The sequence below is a fragment of the Microtus ochrogaster genome, chromosome 17 (assembly GCF_000317375.1).
Source record: "Microtus ochrogaster isolate Prairie Vole_2 chromosome 17, MicOch1.0, whole genome shotgun sequence".
Taxonomy (NCBI): domain Eukaryota; kingdom Metazoa; phylum Chordata; class Mammalia; order Rodentia; family Cricetidae; genus Microtus; species Microtus ochrogaster.
Genome location: NC_022019.1, coordinates 21,074,860 through 21,090,714, shown reverse-complemented (window position 1 = coordinate 21,090,714; position 15,855 = coordinate 21,074,860). Strand labels below are relative to the sequence as shown.

At 47.1% G+C, this 15,855-nt stretch overlaps 1 protein-coding gene across 3 annotated transcripts; it reads left to right on the top strand.

Moving 5' to 3' along the window:
• Positions 1 to 4,469: 4,469 nt before the first annotated feature.
• On the top strand, positions 4,470 to 11,580 carry Spert (spermatid associated). Of its 3 annotated transcripts, XM_005355622.2 has the most exons (3): positions 4,470 to 4,544; positions 4,852 to 4,932; positions 10,405 to 11,580. In XM_005355622.2, exons 1-3 carry the CDS (start codon positions 4,470 to 4,472, stop codon positions 11,578 to 11,580), a joined length of 1,332 nt encoding a protein of 443 aa, XP_005355679.1. The 3 variants fall into 3 exon arrangements, with proteins under 3 accessions (XP_005355679.1, XP_005355680.1, XP_005355681.1); XM_005355623.2 differs by lacking the exon at positions 4,852 to 4,932; XM_005355624.3 differs by lacking the exons at positions 4,470 to 4,544; positions 4,852 to 4,932 and adding an exon at positions 5,586 to 5,633.
• Positions 11,581 to 15,855: the final 4,275 nt, after the last annotated feature.

Here is a 15,855-nt window from a genome sequence, read left to right as displayed (position 1 = left end):
TCAGAGATCCACCAGCTTCTACCTCCTAAGTGCTGGGATTAGAGGTGTGTGCCACCACTGCCTCACAAGGGATGTCACGTCAATAATAAACCTTTTAGTTTAGATCTTCAGATCTTTCTGAGTAGCCTCTTCAGGGATGGTAGGTACTTATCGCAGAACGCCAACTAAACTGAACTTACTCTGATGCTTGGCTCATATGAAGGATGGGAAGCACATTTAACTGCACTGTGGTTCCAACAGGTGAGAATATCTGGACCCTGGATTTGGTAACTGTTGTACATGGGGGCACTTGCGTAGCATTGGGAGAAGAATGTTGCTTTTTATGTAAAAAATCAAATGATGTGGAAACCAATTCCAACCCACTGAACAATTAGGTTGGTTCAATAACTCCTTTTCTTTGCTTCTACCTCTTGTTAGCCCCCAGTTATGCTGTATTTTATTTTGATGCTTGCTCATTGCCTTATACAACTTCTCCCATGATAGATTACCACTATTGTTAGAATTATCACCCACCAGGCTATGGTTCACTATCAGACCCTGGACCCCTCCAGTACAGTTTATAAGGCTCTCAGAACCTATAATGACTCCTCTCCATTGTAAAATAAAACAGGGGGAGGTGTTGGAGAACCCTGCTGTTCAGGTTGCACTCCACCATGTCCGGATAGCTCTCTGAGCTCAGTGCAAAATGGAGGACTTCATTTCTCCCGGGGCTTCCGCTCCTCTGTCTAATCTTATTTGGAGAATCTCTCTAAGCTCAGATCCTGACCTTACTTGGAGGATGACCCTGCGCAGAGCTCCCTGCAGACGCTGGGTGACTCAGCACCCAAGTCTGGCTCCTTCCTCCCACCTGTATGATAACTAGGTGCTGTGGCATGGCCCGTCCCACCTGTAACCCCAAGAATCCTTATTATATACCTTACTCCTGGAGCAATAAAATGATCTGTTTCTCTGAAGCTGGCTCCCAGTTCTTTCCGTCACACTCACGGCCATCTGAACCTTGTTTGCTGCTTCTGTTCCCCTTTCCATCATGAGCTGGTGGCCAACGAAACCAAGGAAAAGTGATAATTTACCTTTTGATGAAAAAAAATGTGTTTTTTGCATTATAAACGAATGAGATAAATAAAATGGCATTATTTGAAATTGTGTTTTACATTTATGTATGTATTTGTCTGGGGGTGAGGACAGGACGTGGCACAGCATGTGGGTATTTGCATGAAGGTCAGAGAACAATTTACAGGAGCCCTGTTTCCCTCCATCCACCACGCGGTTAAACTCTGATTGGGAGGTCTGTGGAGCACATGTGATTTTGGGTTGCTTTAACCTGGGTAATAACAGGCATTTGGGGCAACTGGAATTTGGCAACTGGAATGGCCCAGGTAAAATGTCTCTTTAAAAATAAAAGTGAAAATCAATCCATCCAGTGAGCAGACAAAGAGGCCCTCGCAGAGGCTCTGGCACAGCCCTTTCTTGACTGTTCACAGCAGAAGTACCAATTGTGTGTCAGCTGGTAGACATTCTACTCGAGGGGTTGGGAGCAAATTTTGTATCAGGGAGCCCCCTCCAGGCCTCAGTTTGTTGGTGGCATTAGTTCTTCCGGTGACTTTAGACTCCTCTACATCCAGGGGTGTGCAGGAACTTCTGTGGGGAACGTGCATGAGGAGAAATGAGGCCATGCTTTCAGGCAGCACAGGTATGGCCCACTGAGACCAGCTAGTGTTGGTGAGGGTGTGGGGAAATGGGAAGTCTCCCATTGGTGGGAAGGCTAAATAAAACAGGCGCTGTGCACAACAGTGAGGAGGGATCCTCCTAAATTAAAAATGGAATTACCTTGTCATTGAGCAACTTTACTTCTGGGTACGTACCCACAATAATCCAGAGCAGAGTCTCAGAGAGATGTTTGCGCCCCCGAGTTTACTGCAGCAGTGTTTGCAGCCGTCAGGGGACAGACACTACCCAAACAACACCTGCACACCGTGAGACGTCATCGAGCCTTTCAAAAGAAGGAAATCTTGACATTTGTTTCAACTTGGGTAAATCACGAAAGGACCGAGACTCTGTAATTCCACGCACATAACACATCTCGTTGTGCTGGGTAGCTGTTTGGTTGGTTGGTTGGGTTTTCTACTTTGCACAAGCTAGAGTTATCTAAGAGGATGAAACACAATTGGAAAGTTGTCAGGGACCATTGACAGGCCCGTGGGCAAGCTTGTGGAGATGACTGTAGACGTGGCATGGCCCAGCTCACTGTGGGTGGCGCTACTTCTGGGCTGGCAGTCCTGAGTGCTGTAAGAACCCACGCCGAGCAAGCCATGGGAGCAGGCCAATAAGCAGCACTCACTCCTCCACTGGATTTGCCTTTGTTCTTGCCCTGACTTTCCTCAGTGATAAAGTGTTACCTGGAAGCGTAAGATAAAATAAACCCAGATTGCACTGGGTCACAGTGTTTTATCACAGCGATAGAAACCCTAGCTTAGACATTAATGTGGTTTAAATCATAGAAACAGAAAATAGGAATGTGGCCACCAAGGACTGGTGAGAAGGAAGAGGGAGAATTAGGGCTTAATAGAAGTCATAGTTTCCCAAAAGGAGAGAATTCTAGAGTGTTCTTTTACAGCGATGTGAATATAGTCAAAACTATTGAACTAGAAACTTAAAGATGGCAAAGATGGCAAATTCGGCAAATTCAGTGCTCTGCATTAATAACCACAATTTCATAATCAGCTAAGTAAGTCTTGTAGCTCGCTCAGTGAAGTACCTGCCATGCAATTGTAAGGACCTGAATTTGATCACCCAACCCTATGTAAAAAAAGAAAAAGGTCAAGCCGGGCGGTGGTGGCGCACGCCTTTAATCCCAGCACTCGGGAGGCAGAGGCAGGCGGATCTCTGTGAGTTCAAGGCCAGCCTGGTCTAGAAGAGCTAGTTCCAGGACAGGAACCAAAAACCTGTCTCGAAAATCAGAATAAAAAAAAAAAGAAAAAGGTCCTAAAAATCCTGGTGAGGCCCCCTCTTGTCAGGCAGGGCTGGCAAGGTGGATGCAGGCAGATCCCCGGGCTCACTGGCCTCACCTCACCTATTTGTCAAGTTCGGGGCCAGTGTCTTAAAACACAGGATGGATGGTAGCTGAGGGTTGACACCCAAGTTTGTCAGTCTGATCTCATGTACTAGTGTATGTACACACACACACACACACACACACACACGGTTAAAAAACTTCCTTGAAGTTTCTTTGTAGACATAAATTTTTTGGCAACGGAATCAGTCACTTGGATTTTTCTCTAGGTGTCGCTTTCAGCTTTTGTACATTTGAATTTTCTTATACCAAGATTTGCTTGTAATTTGGGTGTTAGGGACTCAAGGGGTTAGTTCTAGCATCTCTGGGGCTGCTCATCTTGGATCATCACTCTGTTCCTACCCCAAGGGGCCAAAATCTCATGGAATTGGGACTCTGGAAACATAAGAGAGTTCTCTCGAAGGGCTCTGGAGGTCATGGAATTGACAGAATTAAGGATGGAGGGACCAGGTGTTGTGGCCTTAATTGTATAATTGTACCAGAACCCTTGGGATTTCCTGACAGGACCTCATTGGAACACACATCAGTTTATGTTAGCTGCATGACTTTGGCAGGGTTGGGGGGTGGGGATGGGGATGATTGCCAGAGGAACCAATCAGGTGATTCGAAGGTTGAAATTTTCAGCAAACTTCCCCCTCTGGGGAAGCAGGAAAGACTTGGCTTTAGTTAAATGATCAAAGCCCAATGATTTAATTAAATATGCCTACCTAATGAAACTTTACAAACAACAGGATTCAGATACTGGTGAAGATGCTGGGAGGCGGGTGGGTCCAGAGAAGGCTTGAAGCTTTCCAACATCACCCTCCAGCACCTCACCCTTCATGACTACCATTCGGCCATTTCTGAGCTGCGTGCTTCGTAATAAAGCTGTGATCCTAAGTAAAGCACTTTCCTGAGTTCTGAGAGACAACGATCGAACCCGTGCAGCAGGTCAAGGGAGCCCCTGCACAGCTAACCAGTTATGGGTGTAGATAGCCCTGGTCTGGTATTGGCACCTGAAATAAAGGTCATCTTGCAGGGCTGAGCCCCTAACTTCTGGGACCTGATACTAAGTCTATGCACCTATATTGGAGAGGAACTGAACTGAAGACTCCCTCTGTAATACCAAACCTTACCAGGTCTGGACAGTTAATGTTTCTCCTTTCCTGAGTAATATGGTTAAGAAAATGCCACCTTTGAATGGGGATGGAAAGTTTCAAGCCAGCCTGGCCATGAGGTGTGCATGGCAGCAAGGCTGACCAAACAAAGGCTGGTGTTAGGGCTACTGTGTGTCACACTGACCCAGGCTGGACACCCGGGCACAGCCAGCGGCAATTCTTCCTTCCCGCAGAAGCCCTGTTCCCACCTGAGATGCTCAGAGGGAAATCATGAGCTCAGAAAAGCACCATATTGTTCTGTGATGTCACCTCTGGAATGTTCCGAGTGTTTTGGCGACCAGTTTATGCATAGGACCTATACCTGGCACCTCACGTTGGTATGGCTTTTTACTTGACATAGAAATAATAGTCTAAAACCAGGAGGAGCTGAAGTGATCTCTGCTTCAAAGACTTGCAAGAAGGTTTTTATATCAGTTAATCCCTGTCTTGAATTTTGTTCAGTGATTAGTAAGACTTCTGGGCAGGTACCTTCTACACATACCTTTAGGCTGAGATGTTTTATAAGGGATATAATTGGTAAGAAGGGTATAAACGTGTAAAAAGTAGTTATGGATTTCAGGTGAGCCACTGAGGCCCTGAGGATGGGTTGGGAAGGAGAAATCTAATTTTTTTTCTTTTTCGCAGCACTCCAGGCCTAATTTTACAAGAAAGAGAGATACCAGATCTGAAAGCCTAGAAATTCCAATCAATGTGATTCTACCTCAGGTAGGGACGATCACGGGAGGATAGAACTTGACCAATTTTAGCTAGAATAACCCTGCTTCCAAACCTTACAGGATGAACAGAGAAGTCAGCTGCTCAAATTCTTGTCATATTGTTTTTTTTTTTTCCCTGGCTATGTGCCTAGGAGAAGATACATGGATACTGCACCTTGGGATCCTCTGGCCTTGAATGAGGGGACTGGGTTGAAGGGTCAGGTTCTCCAGTGCTAGCCTTTCAAGGATCGATGATACTGTGAGAAAATTCTAACCTTACCAAAGGAGCACCTCCCCTGCATGGTGGCACATAACCACTCTGGATATCTGTGGACAGCTAGAGTTGACCTTGAATCCAGATGCTTGAGAGTAAACACAGGAGTTGAGACCCCAACATGTGGCCCATTTGCAGCCCTCAAGAGAATCCAGCCCTGCTATAGCTCAAAGATGGTTTACTGAGGAGGGACATTCACTTGTTTCTTTTGAGGCCAGTGAATGGTTAAAACCCTTACAACTTGTGGTTTCCAGGTCTCCTGCACACAGTAGCTGTCTTGGGGGGGGGGGAACCCCTTTTAGTTAACTGTTCCTTCTGCTGCTATGTCACAAAGGGGGTGGCCTTGCTTTCTCCAGAGTCACCCAAGAGCTCACTGGAAGACCAGGGTCATGCAGCCAGTGGAGGTGAAATGTAGGATGGAGGGACCCAAGGCACAGGTAATTTACCCAAAAGTTTGGTCTAGGGAGGTACGAACGAAAGAGGAGGGATCTCTAGCTGGTGTTCTGTATTAGTGTGATTATAGCAAGCTCAGTAAATGTGGTCAGGAGGAGGCAAAACTACAGGACAAGGGGACAACCTGGGTGTTTGTTTCCCTTACAGCATTGTGGTGAGCAGCCACTGTTAGTTACGTCTCTTTCAGCTCTTATTAGCTAACTATGCCCTGGCCATGCTATAGAAGGACAAGGAACCTGGCTGGGCATGTAGGGGCAGACAAGAGATACTGGCCTAGATGTGGGAGTAAGAAAGGGGTTGGGATTAACATTTGAAAGTAGTGGTATGACTGTTCGCATTGTGACCAAAGACCCGGCAAGAAGCAAGTTAAGGGAGGAAGGCTTCATTTTGGTTCTTGGTTCAGGGGATAACACCAGTGTGAAGAGGAAGCTGCGGGGGTGGGGCCACTGCCTCCCATCGTGGAAGATCAACCTGTTTTATTCAGTCCAGGATCCTAGATCATGAACACTAACCATCTTCAGTATGGGCCTCCCTTCTGTCAGTTCTGACCATAAAGTCCCTACCCTTTCCTTACTGTCACGTGATAAAAAGATTAGAAAGATCCATCTACCCCCCGGCACGACTTTCTGTCCCTAGCTCCCAGCACCAGTTTAGCAGTGAAGGAGAAAAGGTGGATTGAGAAGTCTTGGGTTTGTTCTGGTCTCCTCAGGCCTACTTCCTGTGCTGTGGGACCTTGGGTCTTGGATCTTGGATGACAGAGGGATATGGAATGAAGGGACCGCTGTTGCCTGGAGATCTTTTATGGCTGGACGTGGCCTTGAGTACGCTAGCTAGGCTTAGTCAGCGGTCACCTATAGGTCACTTAAGCAATCAGCTGGTGTTGAAAAGCAGGAAGAGGAGATTTCTTCAATGTGGCAACCCTGGGAGGAGTAACAAGGAGGTCTAGTGATCCTCCAAGTACATCTTGGACAGGAAGTTTGCGTTTAAGTAGAGTCATAGAGGTTCAGGTAGCTAAGCAGCGCTGGTCTGGGCGTGGTCCAGCCCAGCATCATTGGTTCACCCCCAGTCTCTTCTGCAGGGTGGTCTGAAAAGTTATCACGACTCTGTGAAATCTCTTTCTGAGAGATAATCTTACTCTCTGACTGGCACCAATCAGCCTTCAGTCTTTACCTTCTCCAAACATAAGACTACTAGAGAAATTTCTTGGGGTCCATTGTTTCAATCATCTGATATCTAGAAGGATGGAGGGTATTTCTTTAGACTATCTTCATTTCTGCCAGGATGGTTACAGGCACAAGCCAGGCAACCTGCCAGGATACCCTCGACTGGTGGTCTTGGGTAGGGAGGTAGGCATGGATTACTAGATGATATTAACTGATCCTACCTGTAGGGTTGTGAGAGAGGCCTGTACGCTCATGTGCTTCCCCAAATGAGATAGTGGGGGTGGCGGGGCAGGATGGCTATGAGAAACAAGCTGAGGAAGGATACTGAGGGAGTGTTGATGGTGTCATGTGCTGGCCACAGGGCTGCACAAGTATAAAGCAGAAATTTCACAGTTGTGGGAAATGGGAGGCTTAGTCACAAGGACAGAGCTGAGATGGAACCCAGGTCAGTGTCATGCCTGTCACTGGTACTTAGCAGGGCCAGGTGATGCCTTAGCTCTAATTCTTCTCTTGCTTCTAGAAGTTCTGCATCCTCTCCTCTTACCTGAACTGTTCTCGCTAACCCCCAGGCTGCCTGTATGTTTCTGCCCCAGGTCGCTTCATTCTGAGTTGAGTTCATTCCCTTTGGAAGGGAATTATGACAGTACCTCTGGCTCCCAGCTCCCAACCCTATTGGGTGGCTGGAGTTCTCAATCACACTGCAAAGGCCATGATTCACTAGTTTATCGCCTTTCGGTTTTTTCAGGTCTTATTGATTTCGCATTTTTCTTCCTGATGCTGAACACGAGCATTTTCACATCTGTTTTCTTCTAGCACATTAGCTTGTGAGCCATAGTGTTATTTTCTGCCCAAGCAACTGATCCCCTTCTACATGGAGACTCACTCTTCCAGGCATTCAAGCCTCCCAGTGAGCTCTCTGTGCCTTTCATTAAGTCCTTCAGTGCTAGACTGTCAATGAAAGACTAGTCTTAGGTCATCAATGAGAGTTCCACATCTGGATCAGAATACATCTGGATCAGAATGCGCTCTGGCACTACTTCCCAGTGCCCACTCTGCTTCCCTTTGTCTTTTTCTCCTTCCTTTTTGGCTCACAGCAACGCCAGCTGAAATAGCTTCAGAGCAAGATAGTACGAGAGCCTGTCAATTAGCATCATCTTTATTCTCTTTGCTGTTAGCATTAAAAGTCTATCAAAACCAATCACTTTTACCTTGTGAATTATCTTTTCATCTGTTAGCATTTATTAAAGCAAACACTGTATTTAGCTATTTAGCATATCATTAGAGAGGTGAGAGGTTTTTTTTGTTGATTGTTTTTTCTTTTATGACAGTGGGACTCAGCTGTTAGCATTAAAAGTTAGCACTGTGGTTTTTCATTCTAGGACCCTGGTACCCTTCAGGTTCACGTGCATTAAAAGCACTTCAACCGGCTGAGCATCCCCTACTCGTTAACCCTCAACAGTGTTGGCAAAGCAGCCACTTTAAAAGCTTGTTCGACTGGCTTGGATTTTCTTGGGGCAGGTGGACATCTCGCCTGGGTGGTAGTAGCTACGTCTTTCATGGAAGGGGGGGAACTTCAGTGCTGTTTTCTCAGTTTTCTGTTGCTATAACGAAGTGTCCAAGACCAGACAGCGTTCACAGAATAAAGAGCAAGGGCCGGGCGATGGTGGCGCACGCCTTTAATCCCAGCACTCAGCAGGCAGAGGCAGGCGGATCTCTGTGAGTTCGAGACCAGCCTGGTCTACAGAGCTAGTTCCAGGACAGGCTCCAAAGCCACAGAGAAACCCTGTCTCGAAAAAAAAAAAAGAATAAAGAGCAAGACGTGACACTATCCTAGCTGCTGGTCATCTTCTGGCAAGGACCTTCCATTGTGTCTCAACATGGTAGAGGGCATCACTTGGTGAGATACAGTAAGCCACAGAGAACTCACTTGGTAGAAGGTTCTGACCCTTGACCCCCGAATGGGGTCATCCGTTCCCTCATGACCCGGTCCACCTTGCAAAGGTCTCACTTCTCAAACACCGTTAGCATGCACCTTTGGGATTAAGTTCCAGCACGAGAAATATAAAGGACACATTCAGACCACAGCAGTGCATGTCAGCTGCTCGCTGTCCGGTCCTGTTCCCAAACTCTTTAGGGGGAAGGTCGGCAACCCCAGGAACTCCATCTAGGAAGATTTCTCCTTGAGAGTTCTGGCCCACCATGCTCTGGATCTCTCCACATCAATTAACCCAAGCAAGAAAATCCCTCAAAAAGAAAACCCCTTCTAGGTATTTCACAGGACATCCTAATCCAGATAACCTCACTGAGATTCTTTCCCTCCAGGTGATTCTAGATCATGTCAAATTGATGATTAAAACCACCCATCATGGATGCTATGTGCAGGAGGCAGCCTCTAAAAGGGGGGTGGATTTCAGAATATTTGAATATTTAGATGGAGACAGAAGGGAGGGAGGTTCTCAGGGAGGAGCCCATGCAGAAACATTAAATCCATATCTATATCTGTATGTCATCTACAAACCATAATAATTTCGTGCACTTGTTTTAGTGCACCTGTGTCTTTGCACGAAAGGCAGGTGTGGAATTTTTCTCTTGTGGCGTCATGTGGATGCTCAGGAAGCTTCAGAATCTGGAGCACTTTGGAAGTGAGATTCTTCAGGTTAGGGATGTTCGAGCTGGAAAAATATTTTATTTGCCATTGTGGTGAGAATTAAGTGAATTGTGTAGACCACATGCAACCAGATAACCAGCTGAGCAGCCCGCGGACGCCTGCAATTCCCTGCTCCGAGGGATCTGACACCCTCTTCGAGGAGGCGCGTGTTATCCCAAGTTAAAATTTTAGAAACGGAAAGTCACACAACTTGCCCAAATTCTTAAAACTGATAAGTAGCAAGGACAGGTTTTTTTTTTTTTTTTAAGCCAGTACTGCATGTACTGGCTTTATGGGAGCCTAGGCAGTTTGGATGCTCACCTTACTAGACCTGGACAGAGATGGGTGGTCCTTGAACTTCTCACAGTGCAGGGAACCCTGATTGCTCTTTGGGCTGATGAGAGAGTGGGACATGATCGGGGGAGGGGGAGGGAAATGGGAGGCGGTGGCGGGGAGGAGAAATCTTAAATAAATAAATAATTTTTTTTTAAAAAAAAGGTTGATTCTAAAATCCATGCCTTTAGTTTCTATCATATGATTGGACCTTCTTATCTGTGGGTTTTCATTTTCAGAGACAGTGTCTTTCTCTACCTCTGGTTGTCCTGAACTTGCTATTCAGACCAGGATAGCCTCGAAGTTCTCTGGTTTCTACCTGCACCACCTCCACTTAGGCTGGTTATAGGCTTGTAATAGAAACACAATGATCGATTGAGAAAATTTTTATGGCCAGAGCCTTATAGAAAGCTAGCCCAGTATCTCCCCTAGGGAACCGTGGTTCAGTATCCATCCATTAATTCAAGAAGAAAGGTACCCAGACTAACAAAGGCTGGCTATAGTTTCCTATGAGGATCCCGGAGGTCAGGTGAGGGGTCTCTAGGCCTCGCAGTCCACTAGCAGGTACTTGACCAGTTCCTCCGTTAACTGTTTCCCCGCTCTCTCCCACAGAGGGGCACCAACGAGCCCTTCCTGAGGCTCCACAACTTGTACAGCACCCCTCGATGCTCCCGGCAGGCCGCCTTGCCCAGGATGAGCCGCAGGGTAGTCAGCCAGCATTCCTACCCACTCAACCGCTTCTCTTCTGTGCCTTTTGACCCCATGGAGCGCCCCACCTCCCAGGCGGACCTGGAACTGGACTACAACCCTCCCCGGGTGCAGCTCAGCGACGAGATGTTCGTCTTCCAGGACGGGCGGTGGGTGAACGAGAGCTGCCGCCTACAGTCCCCTTACTTCTCCCCCTCCTCCTCTTTCCACCACAAACTGCACCACAAGAGGCTGGCCAAGGAGTACGTGCTACAAGAGGAGAACAAGACTCTACGGGATGAGAACAGGGCCCTGAGGGACGAGAACAAGGCCCTCCGCAAGGAAAACAAGATACTGCAGGTCTTTTGGGAGGAGCACAAGGTCACTTTGGGCCAAGAGGAGAGTCAGTCCTCAGCGCCGCTGCTGCACAAGGATGCAGCCTCCCAGGAAGCGGTGAAGAAAGAGACTGTTACCTTGCCAGCCCAGCGTAGCAAGGAGAACACCCTGCAGCTCATTCGAGAGGAGAACCGGGCCCTCCAGCAGTTGCTGGAACAGACGCAGGCCTACTGGGCCCAGGCAGAAGACAACGCCACTGCTGCCGAGGAGAGCAAGACCATCTCCTCACCCAAAGAGGAGCCTCACCCAGATCAGAGCCCAGGCCTCTCGGCCGCGTTTGAGGAACCCAAAGGGCCCCCTGCAACACAGGAGGACTCTAAGACACTGCGTGCTTTGAGGGAGATGGTTAACAGCTTATCTGGTTCCTCGGGGGAGGAGGAGGGCAAGGTCGCCCCCAACCTAGGTGACAGCACCCAGTCTCTGCAGCTGCTGAGGGAGATGAACCAGGCCCTGCAGGCCCTGAGGGAGGAGAACCGGCTGCTGCAGGAGGAGAACCGAGCTCTGCATGTCCTGCGTGAGGAGCATCGCGTCTTCCAGGAGGAGAACAAGGCCCTGTGGGAGAACAAGAAGTTGAAACTGCAGCAGCGCCTGGTCATTGACACCGTGACTGAGGTCACAGCCCGGATGGAGATGCTTATTGAAGAGCTGTATGCCTTCATGCCAGCCAAGAACAACAAAGACCCCAAGAAGCCCAGCAGGGTCTGAGGTCGTGGCAGCAGACACTGAGATCAGTCAAGCACAGCACACAAGGCCGGAGGGAACCCTCAACCTTCTTTGTCTCCTCACCTTCAGCGCCCCCCAGCGCATGCCTGTGGAACAGCAGAGAAAGGGTCATCCTACACCCAGAGACACAATAAAGGCAGTGTTGGCTGGGGCCAGCCATCCCCAGTGTGGAGTTTTGGCTTCTTCTCGTCCTCCTTCCTCCTTCCTCTTTTAACTTCCTACTTCCTCTTCTGCCTCCTGTCCTTTTTTTCTCCTCCTTCCTCGTCAATCTCCTTATTATTCAATCCCCCTTTCTCTTTCAACCCTTGCATTTTTTCTCCTTTCTACTTAGCTAGGTATGGTGGTACATTTCTGTAATTTTAGGACTCAGGAGGCTGAGGCAGGAGGATTGTGAACTTAAGGACTTACCTAGGCTACCATAGAAAAAAAGCAAGGGGCTGAGGCGGGGCACATTTTAGTCTTTAGACAAAATTGAGCTTAAAGTCAGAGTTCCTGTAGACCTTTGCCCAAACTCACAAACATCTCCTACCAAAATTTATAAAAATTGATGAATCTACATGGAGTCATTGTTAACATGCAAAGTCCATAGATTTTTTTTTTAAAAGGATTATTTGGCTAAGTTCCTTAGACATTAAGCCAAGAACTATAACCCACCCCTCTCCTGGAGGCCTTGGCATGTTGTGACCCTTGGCACTCTTAGGGCCCTATGTGGTGGGCACTTTCATGTCTAACAGACGTGGAAACAAAAATTCCCAGACACTCACTGAGAGGCAAGCCGAGTGGGCCTTCTACTGCAGACCAGGTCAGACTCCTTCCGTGAGACTCACAGCCAGGTTCCTAGTCTCTAAAAGGTGGTTTTGGTGCCTGTTTTCCAGATTGGAGAACTTGACAAGTGTTACTCCCCACAGCAGCATCAGAAATCCCGGAGGAGGGGTAACCATAGGAGAGGTTTTTCTCTCCCTGGTCAGGGGCGCGTTTGCTCTGCACACAGAGGGGACAAGTGACGGATGAACGGGAGAAGGCCAGTCATTGTTCTGCTCATGCCATCAGAATCTGAAACGTGGGAACTGCTTGTTGATGAGTCTCTGGGCTTTAGTTGTTTTTCCTCCTCTGTTTGTTAAATTGATTCATCACTCAGGGTATCATAAAATATCACATCTGTTTAAGTCAGTGTAATAACATAACCCGTGTGTGTGTGTGTGTGTGTGTGTGTGTGTGTGTGTGTGTGTGTTGGGAAGGGGTTGCTTTTGTTTTTTTGATGAAACCAAATTGAGTCTGTTACCCTAGACCACAGGAAGACAAAAGACACACTGTCCTAAGCATTGTGTCCCCAGTATCTAGCTTGGACTAATCTATATACAGCAGTTGAATGTTGTCTCATGAACTGAGACTGCTCAGAGAACTTAATACTATTTAGCCATGTCAACTTTCTCTGTCGGTCAGAATCTAAATGGATGAAAAACAACCCAGACAAGCCATAGGATGCCATTTTTTATGGCATAGGGGAGATTTATTTGAGAACATTGCTTCATTGTACAGCATAGCGCAATCTGTCAGATTGTCTAGTGGAATCTAACTCCTGGTGGAACTGTGAGACTCACTGTTCATTCTTTTTTTTTTTTTTAAAAGATATTACTTATTTTTTATTTTATGTACATTGGTGTTTTGCCTGCCTGTATGTCTATGTGAGGGTGTCAGATTTTAGAGTTACAGACAGTTGTGAGCTGCCGTATGGGTGATGGGAATTGAACCCAGGTCTTCCGGAAGAGCAGTCAGTGCTCTTAACCACTGAGCCATCTCTCCAGCCCCTTACTGTTCAATCTTATAGGAAGTTTTCCTTGAGGCATCCCAACTCTAGGTCTGCCTCTAGTCCAGCACTGGGCCCTCATTGAATACTGAAGCTTTCTTTTTGCAAGGTAGATCTTGGAGTTGAGTCCCAAAGGTTTGCATTTGGAGAGTTGAACATCCCACCTTTCCTGTCTTTTATCATTTGGCCATCAGCTTGGCTGGCTTTCTTGGTTGCCACAGTCAACTAGATTCTTTGCTGAGTTGGCTGGGTCCTGTCCATGGGATTATCTAGCTATAAGTCGAAGGTCAGGGTCAACAGAACATATTTATAGTCTGAAACAGCTAGCTAGGAAACAGAAACAGCCCCCGAATTCATGGGGGCCTTTCTAACAGGTAAACCGTCTGTGTAAGGTACACCATTGTGTTCCTTTTTCTGTTATAATGACACAAAGCTGTGCACTTATTTAAAATAAGTTTATATTAGTGCTGTAGAAATCCCTAGGGCATGGAGCTAGCCTTGGGCCATCTTGGATGAGAACTCGTGGTGGGTGACAGTTCAGGGGTAGAAGTACACACGAAGAGATGAAATGACTTTGCAGCAAACCAAAGAAGCGGAGGCCCAGGCTGCTTGTTCTTTCATTTTCCTGAGACCTCATCAAAGGGTCTTACAAGAGTTGAGTTTTCCCAGGGGTCCCGTATCAGTTTCTCGTCTGTGGCTGTGATAGAGCTCCGTGTATTTTGGCTTACGTGGTTCCAGGGGAGTACAGTCCGTAAGAGCAGGGCAGCATGGCAGTAGGCAATAGGCAGCAGGCGTAGGAAGCTGAGAGCACACATCTTGAAACAAAGCAAACGAAGTGGCTGGGGATCTAAGCTCTCCAGTTCCTTCCCCACTGATGCACTTCCTCAGGCAAGGCGCATTTCCCAAATCTTCCCCAAACAGCACCACCAACTGGGAACCAAGTGCACAAAGGCTTGAGACTATGGGGGTCACTTCACATTCAAATCACCCACAGGTCCAAATGACCGGAGACTCTTTCACTGTGTTCTGTAACCAGACATGAAGTCACATCTCGGTGGGGACAAAACCCAAACCAGCATGGCCAGGAAATAAAAGAGTGGAAAGAGATTTGTGACCTTTAGCCGGAAAGGAGAAAAAGGGGATTATTTCCAAAGTAATCAAAGCCCATGACCCCATAAAGCATGAGGACAGTTTCCTGGGGGTCTGTATGTACGGGAACACACTCTAGGGACAAGCACATTCCTGAGCTTGCTCAGTTAAAGAGTTTATTTCTGGGCATGTTCAATTTAAGGTCATAGTTCAGAAATATGGAGGCTATATCTTGCCATGCATAGCTCAAGGTTATGGAATACATGTTTAAAAGGTTAAAATGTTGGACATGAACACTTTGGCACATGCTGAGCTTGTGACTTTAAAAGTCAGGCAGGAATGCCTGTGGCCATGCTCAATTTTCTCCAAAAAGTTTTTTTAAAATTTTCTATCTAAAACAAAAGGAAATGGTCCTCTGAACGTGCTTTAGTATAGGAATTTGTCCTTACATGTTCATGTCAAGCTTAGTGTTTAACATTCCTACCTCTTAAAGGCCCCACAACCCTTTAATATTGCCACCCTAGACACCAAAGTTTCCCTTGGATAAAACACTCAAGCTCCATTTAAACAATGGCAGTCATCTTGAGCTTTAGTCCACAATGAGAATGAATATCAGAAAGACTCTTAGGGAAGTCCTGGGTGATTAAATTCTATTCTTAAACTCTTCTCTTTGCTCTGGAGTCTCCATAAATTAGAGTGACTGCAGTCTCCACAGTCGGTGCTTGCCCAGAGGTACGCTGGGAAATATGGGAGGCAGAAGAAAGAAGAGGCTGATGGGATAGCGTGCCTGACAGAGGAAGTTGGGTGATCTCTTAGTGCATCTGAATGCGCAGTTTGTTGTCTTCTGGTTGAGTTTTGAATGGGAAAGAACTCAGTGCGAAGCAGTCATTTTCACGCCGTGCTGAGAGTCGCTGATGGAAATGGGTTTTCTTTCCATTCATACTTTGGAGCCTCTCAATGGGATGGGGTGGGTTTCAGCAAACTTAAAGTGTGTGCTTGGATCTCCCAAGGCCTCATTCACATGCAGGTCTTCTCCAACCTGGGCTCTTATCAGTTCCTTCCCGTCTGTTCACTCCAACAAAGGCCTTTGTGACCAAGAACAGAGTTAGGGGTGGGAGACATTATTCTTTGTACCGTCAAGACAAGTAGCAGTTTAATTTATGGCGCTGTCTTTCTAAGCCTGCCTTTATTCTTTGCAGACAGCTCAGCCCATTCAGAAATTCTTCCTTTGGAAACAGCAAGTCCAAATCGTTTGTTAAGAACTGGGTCCTTTGCCGGGCGGTGGTGGCGCACGCCTTTAATCCCAGCACTCGGGAGGCAGAGGCAGGCGGATCTCTGTGAGTTTGAGGCCAGCCTGGTCT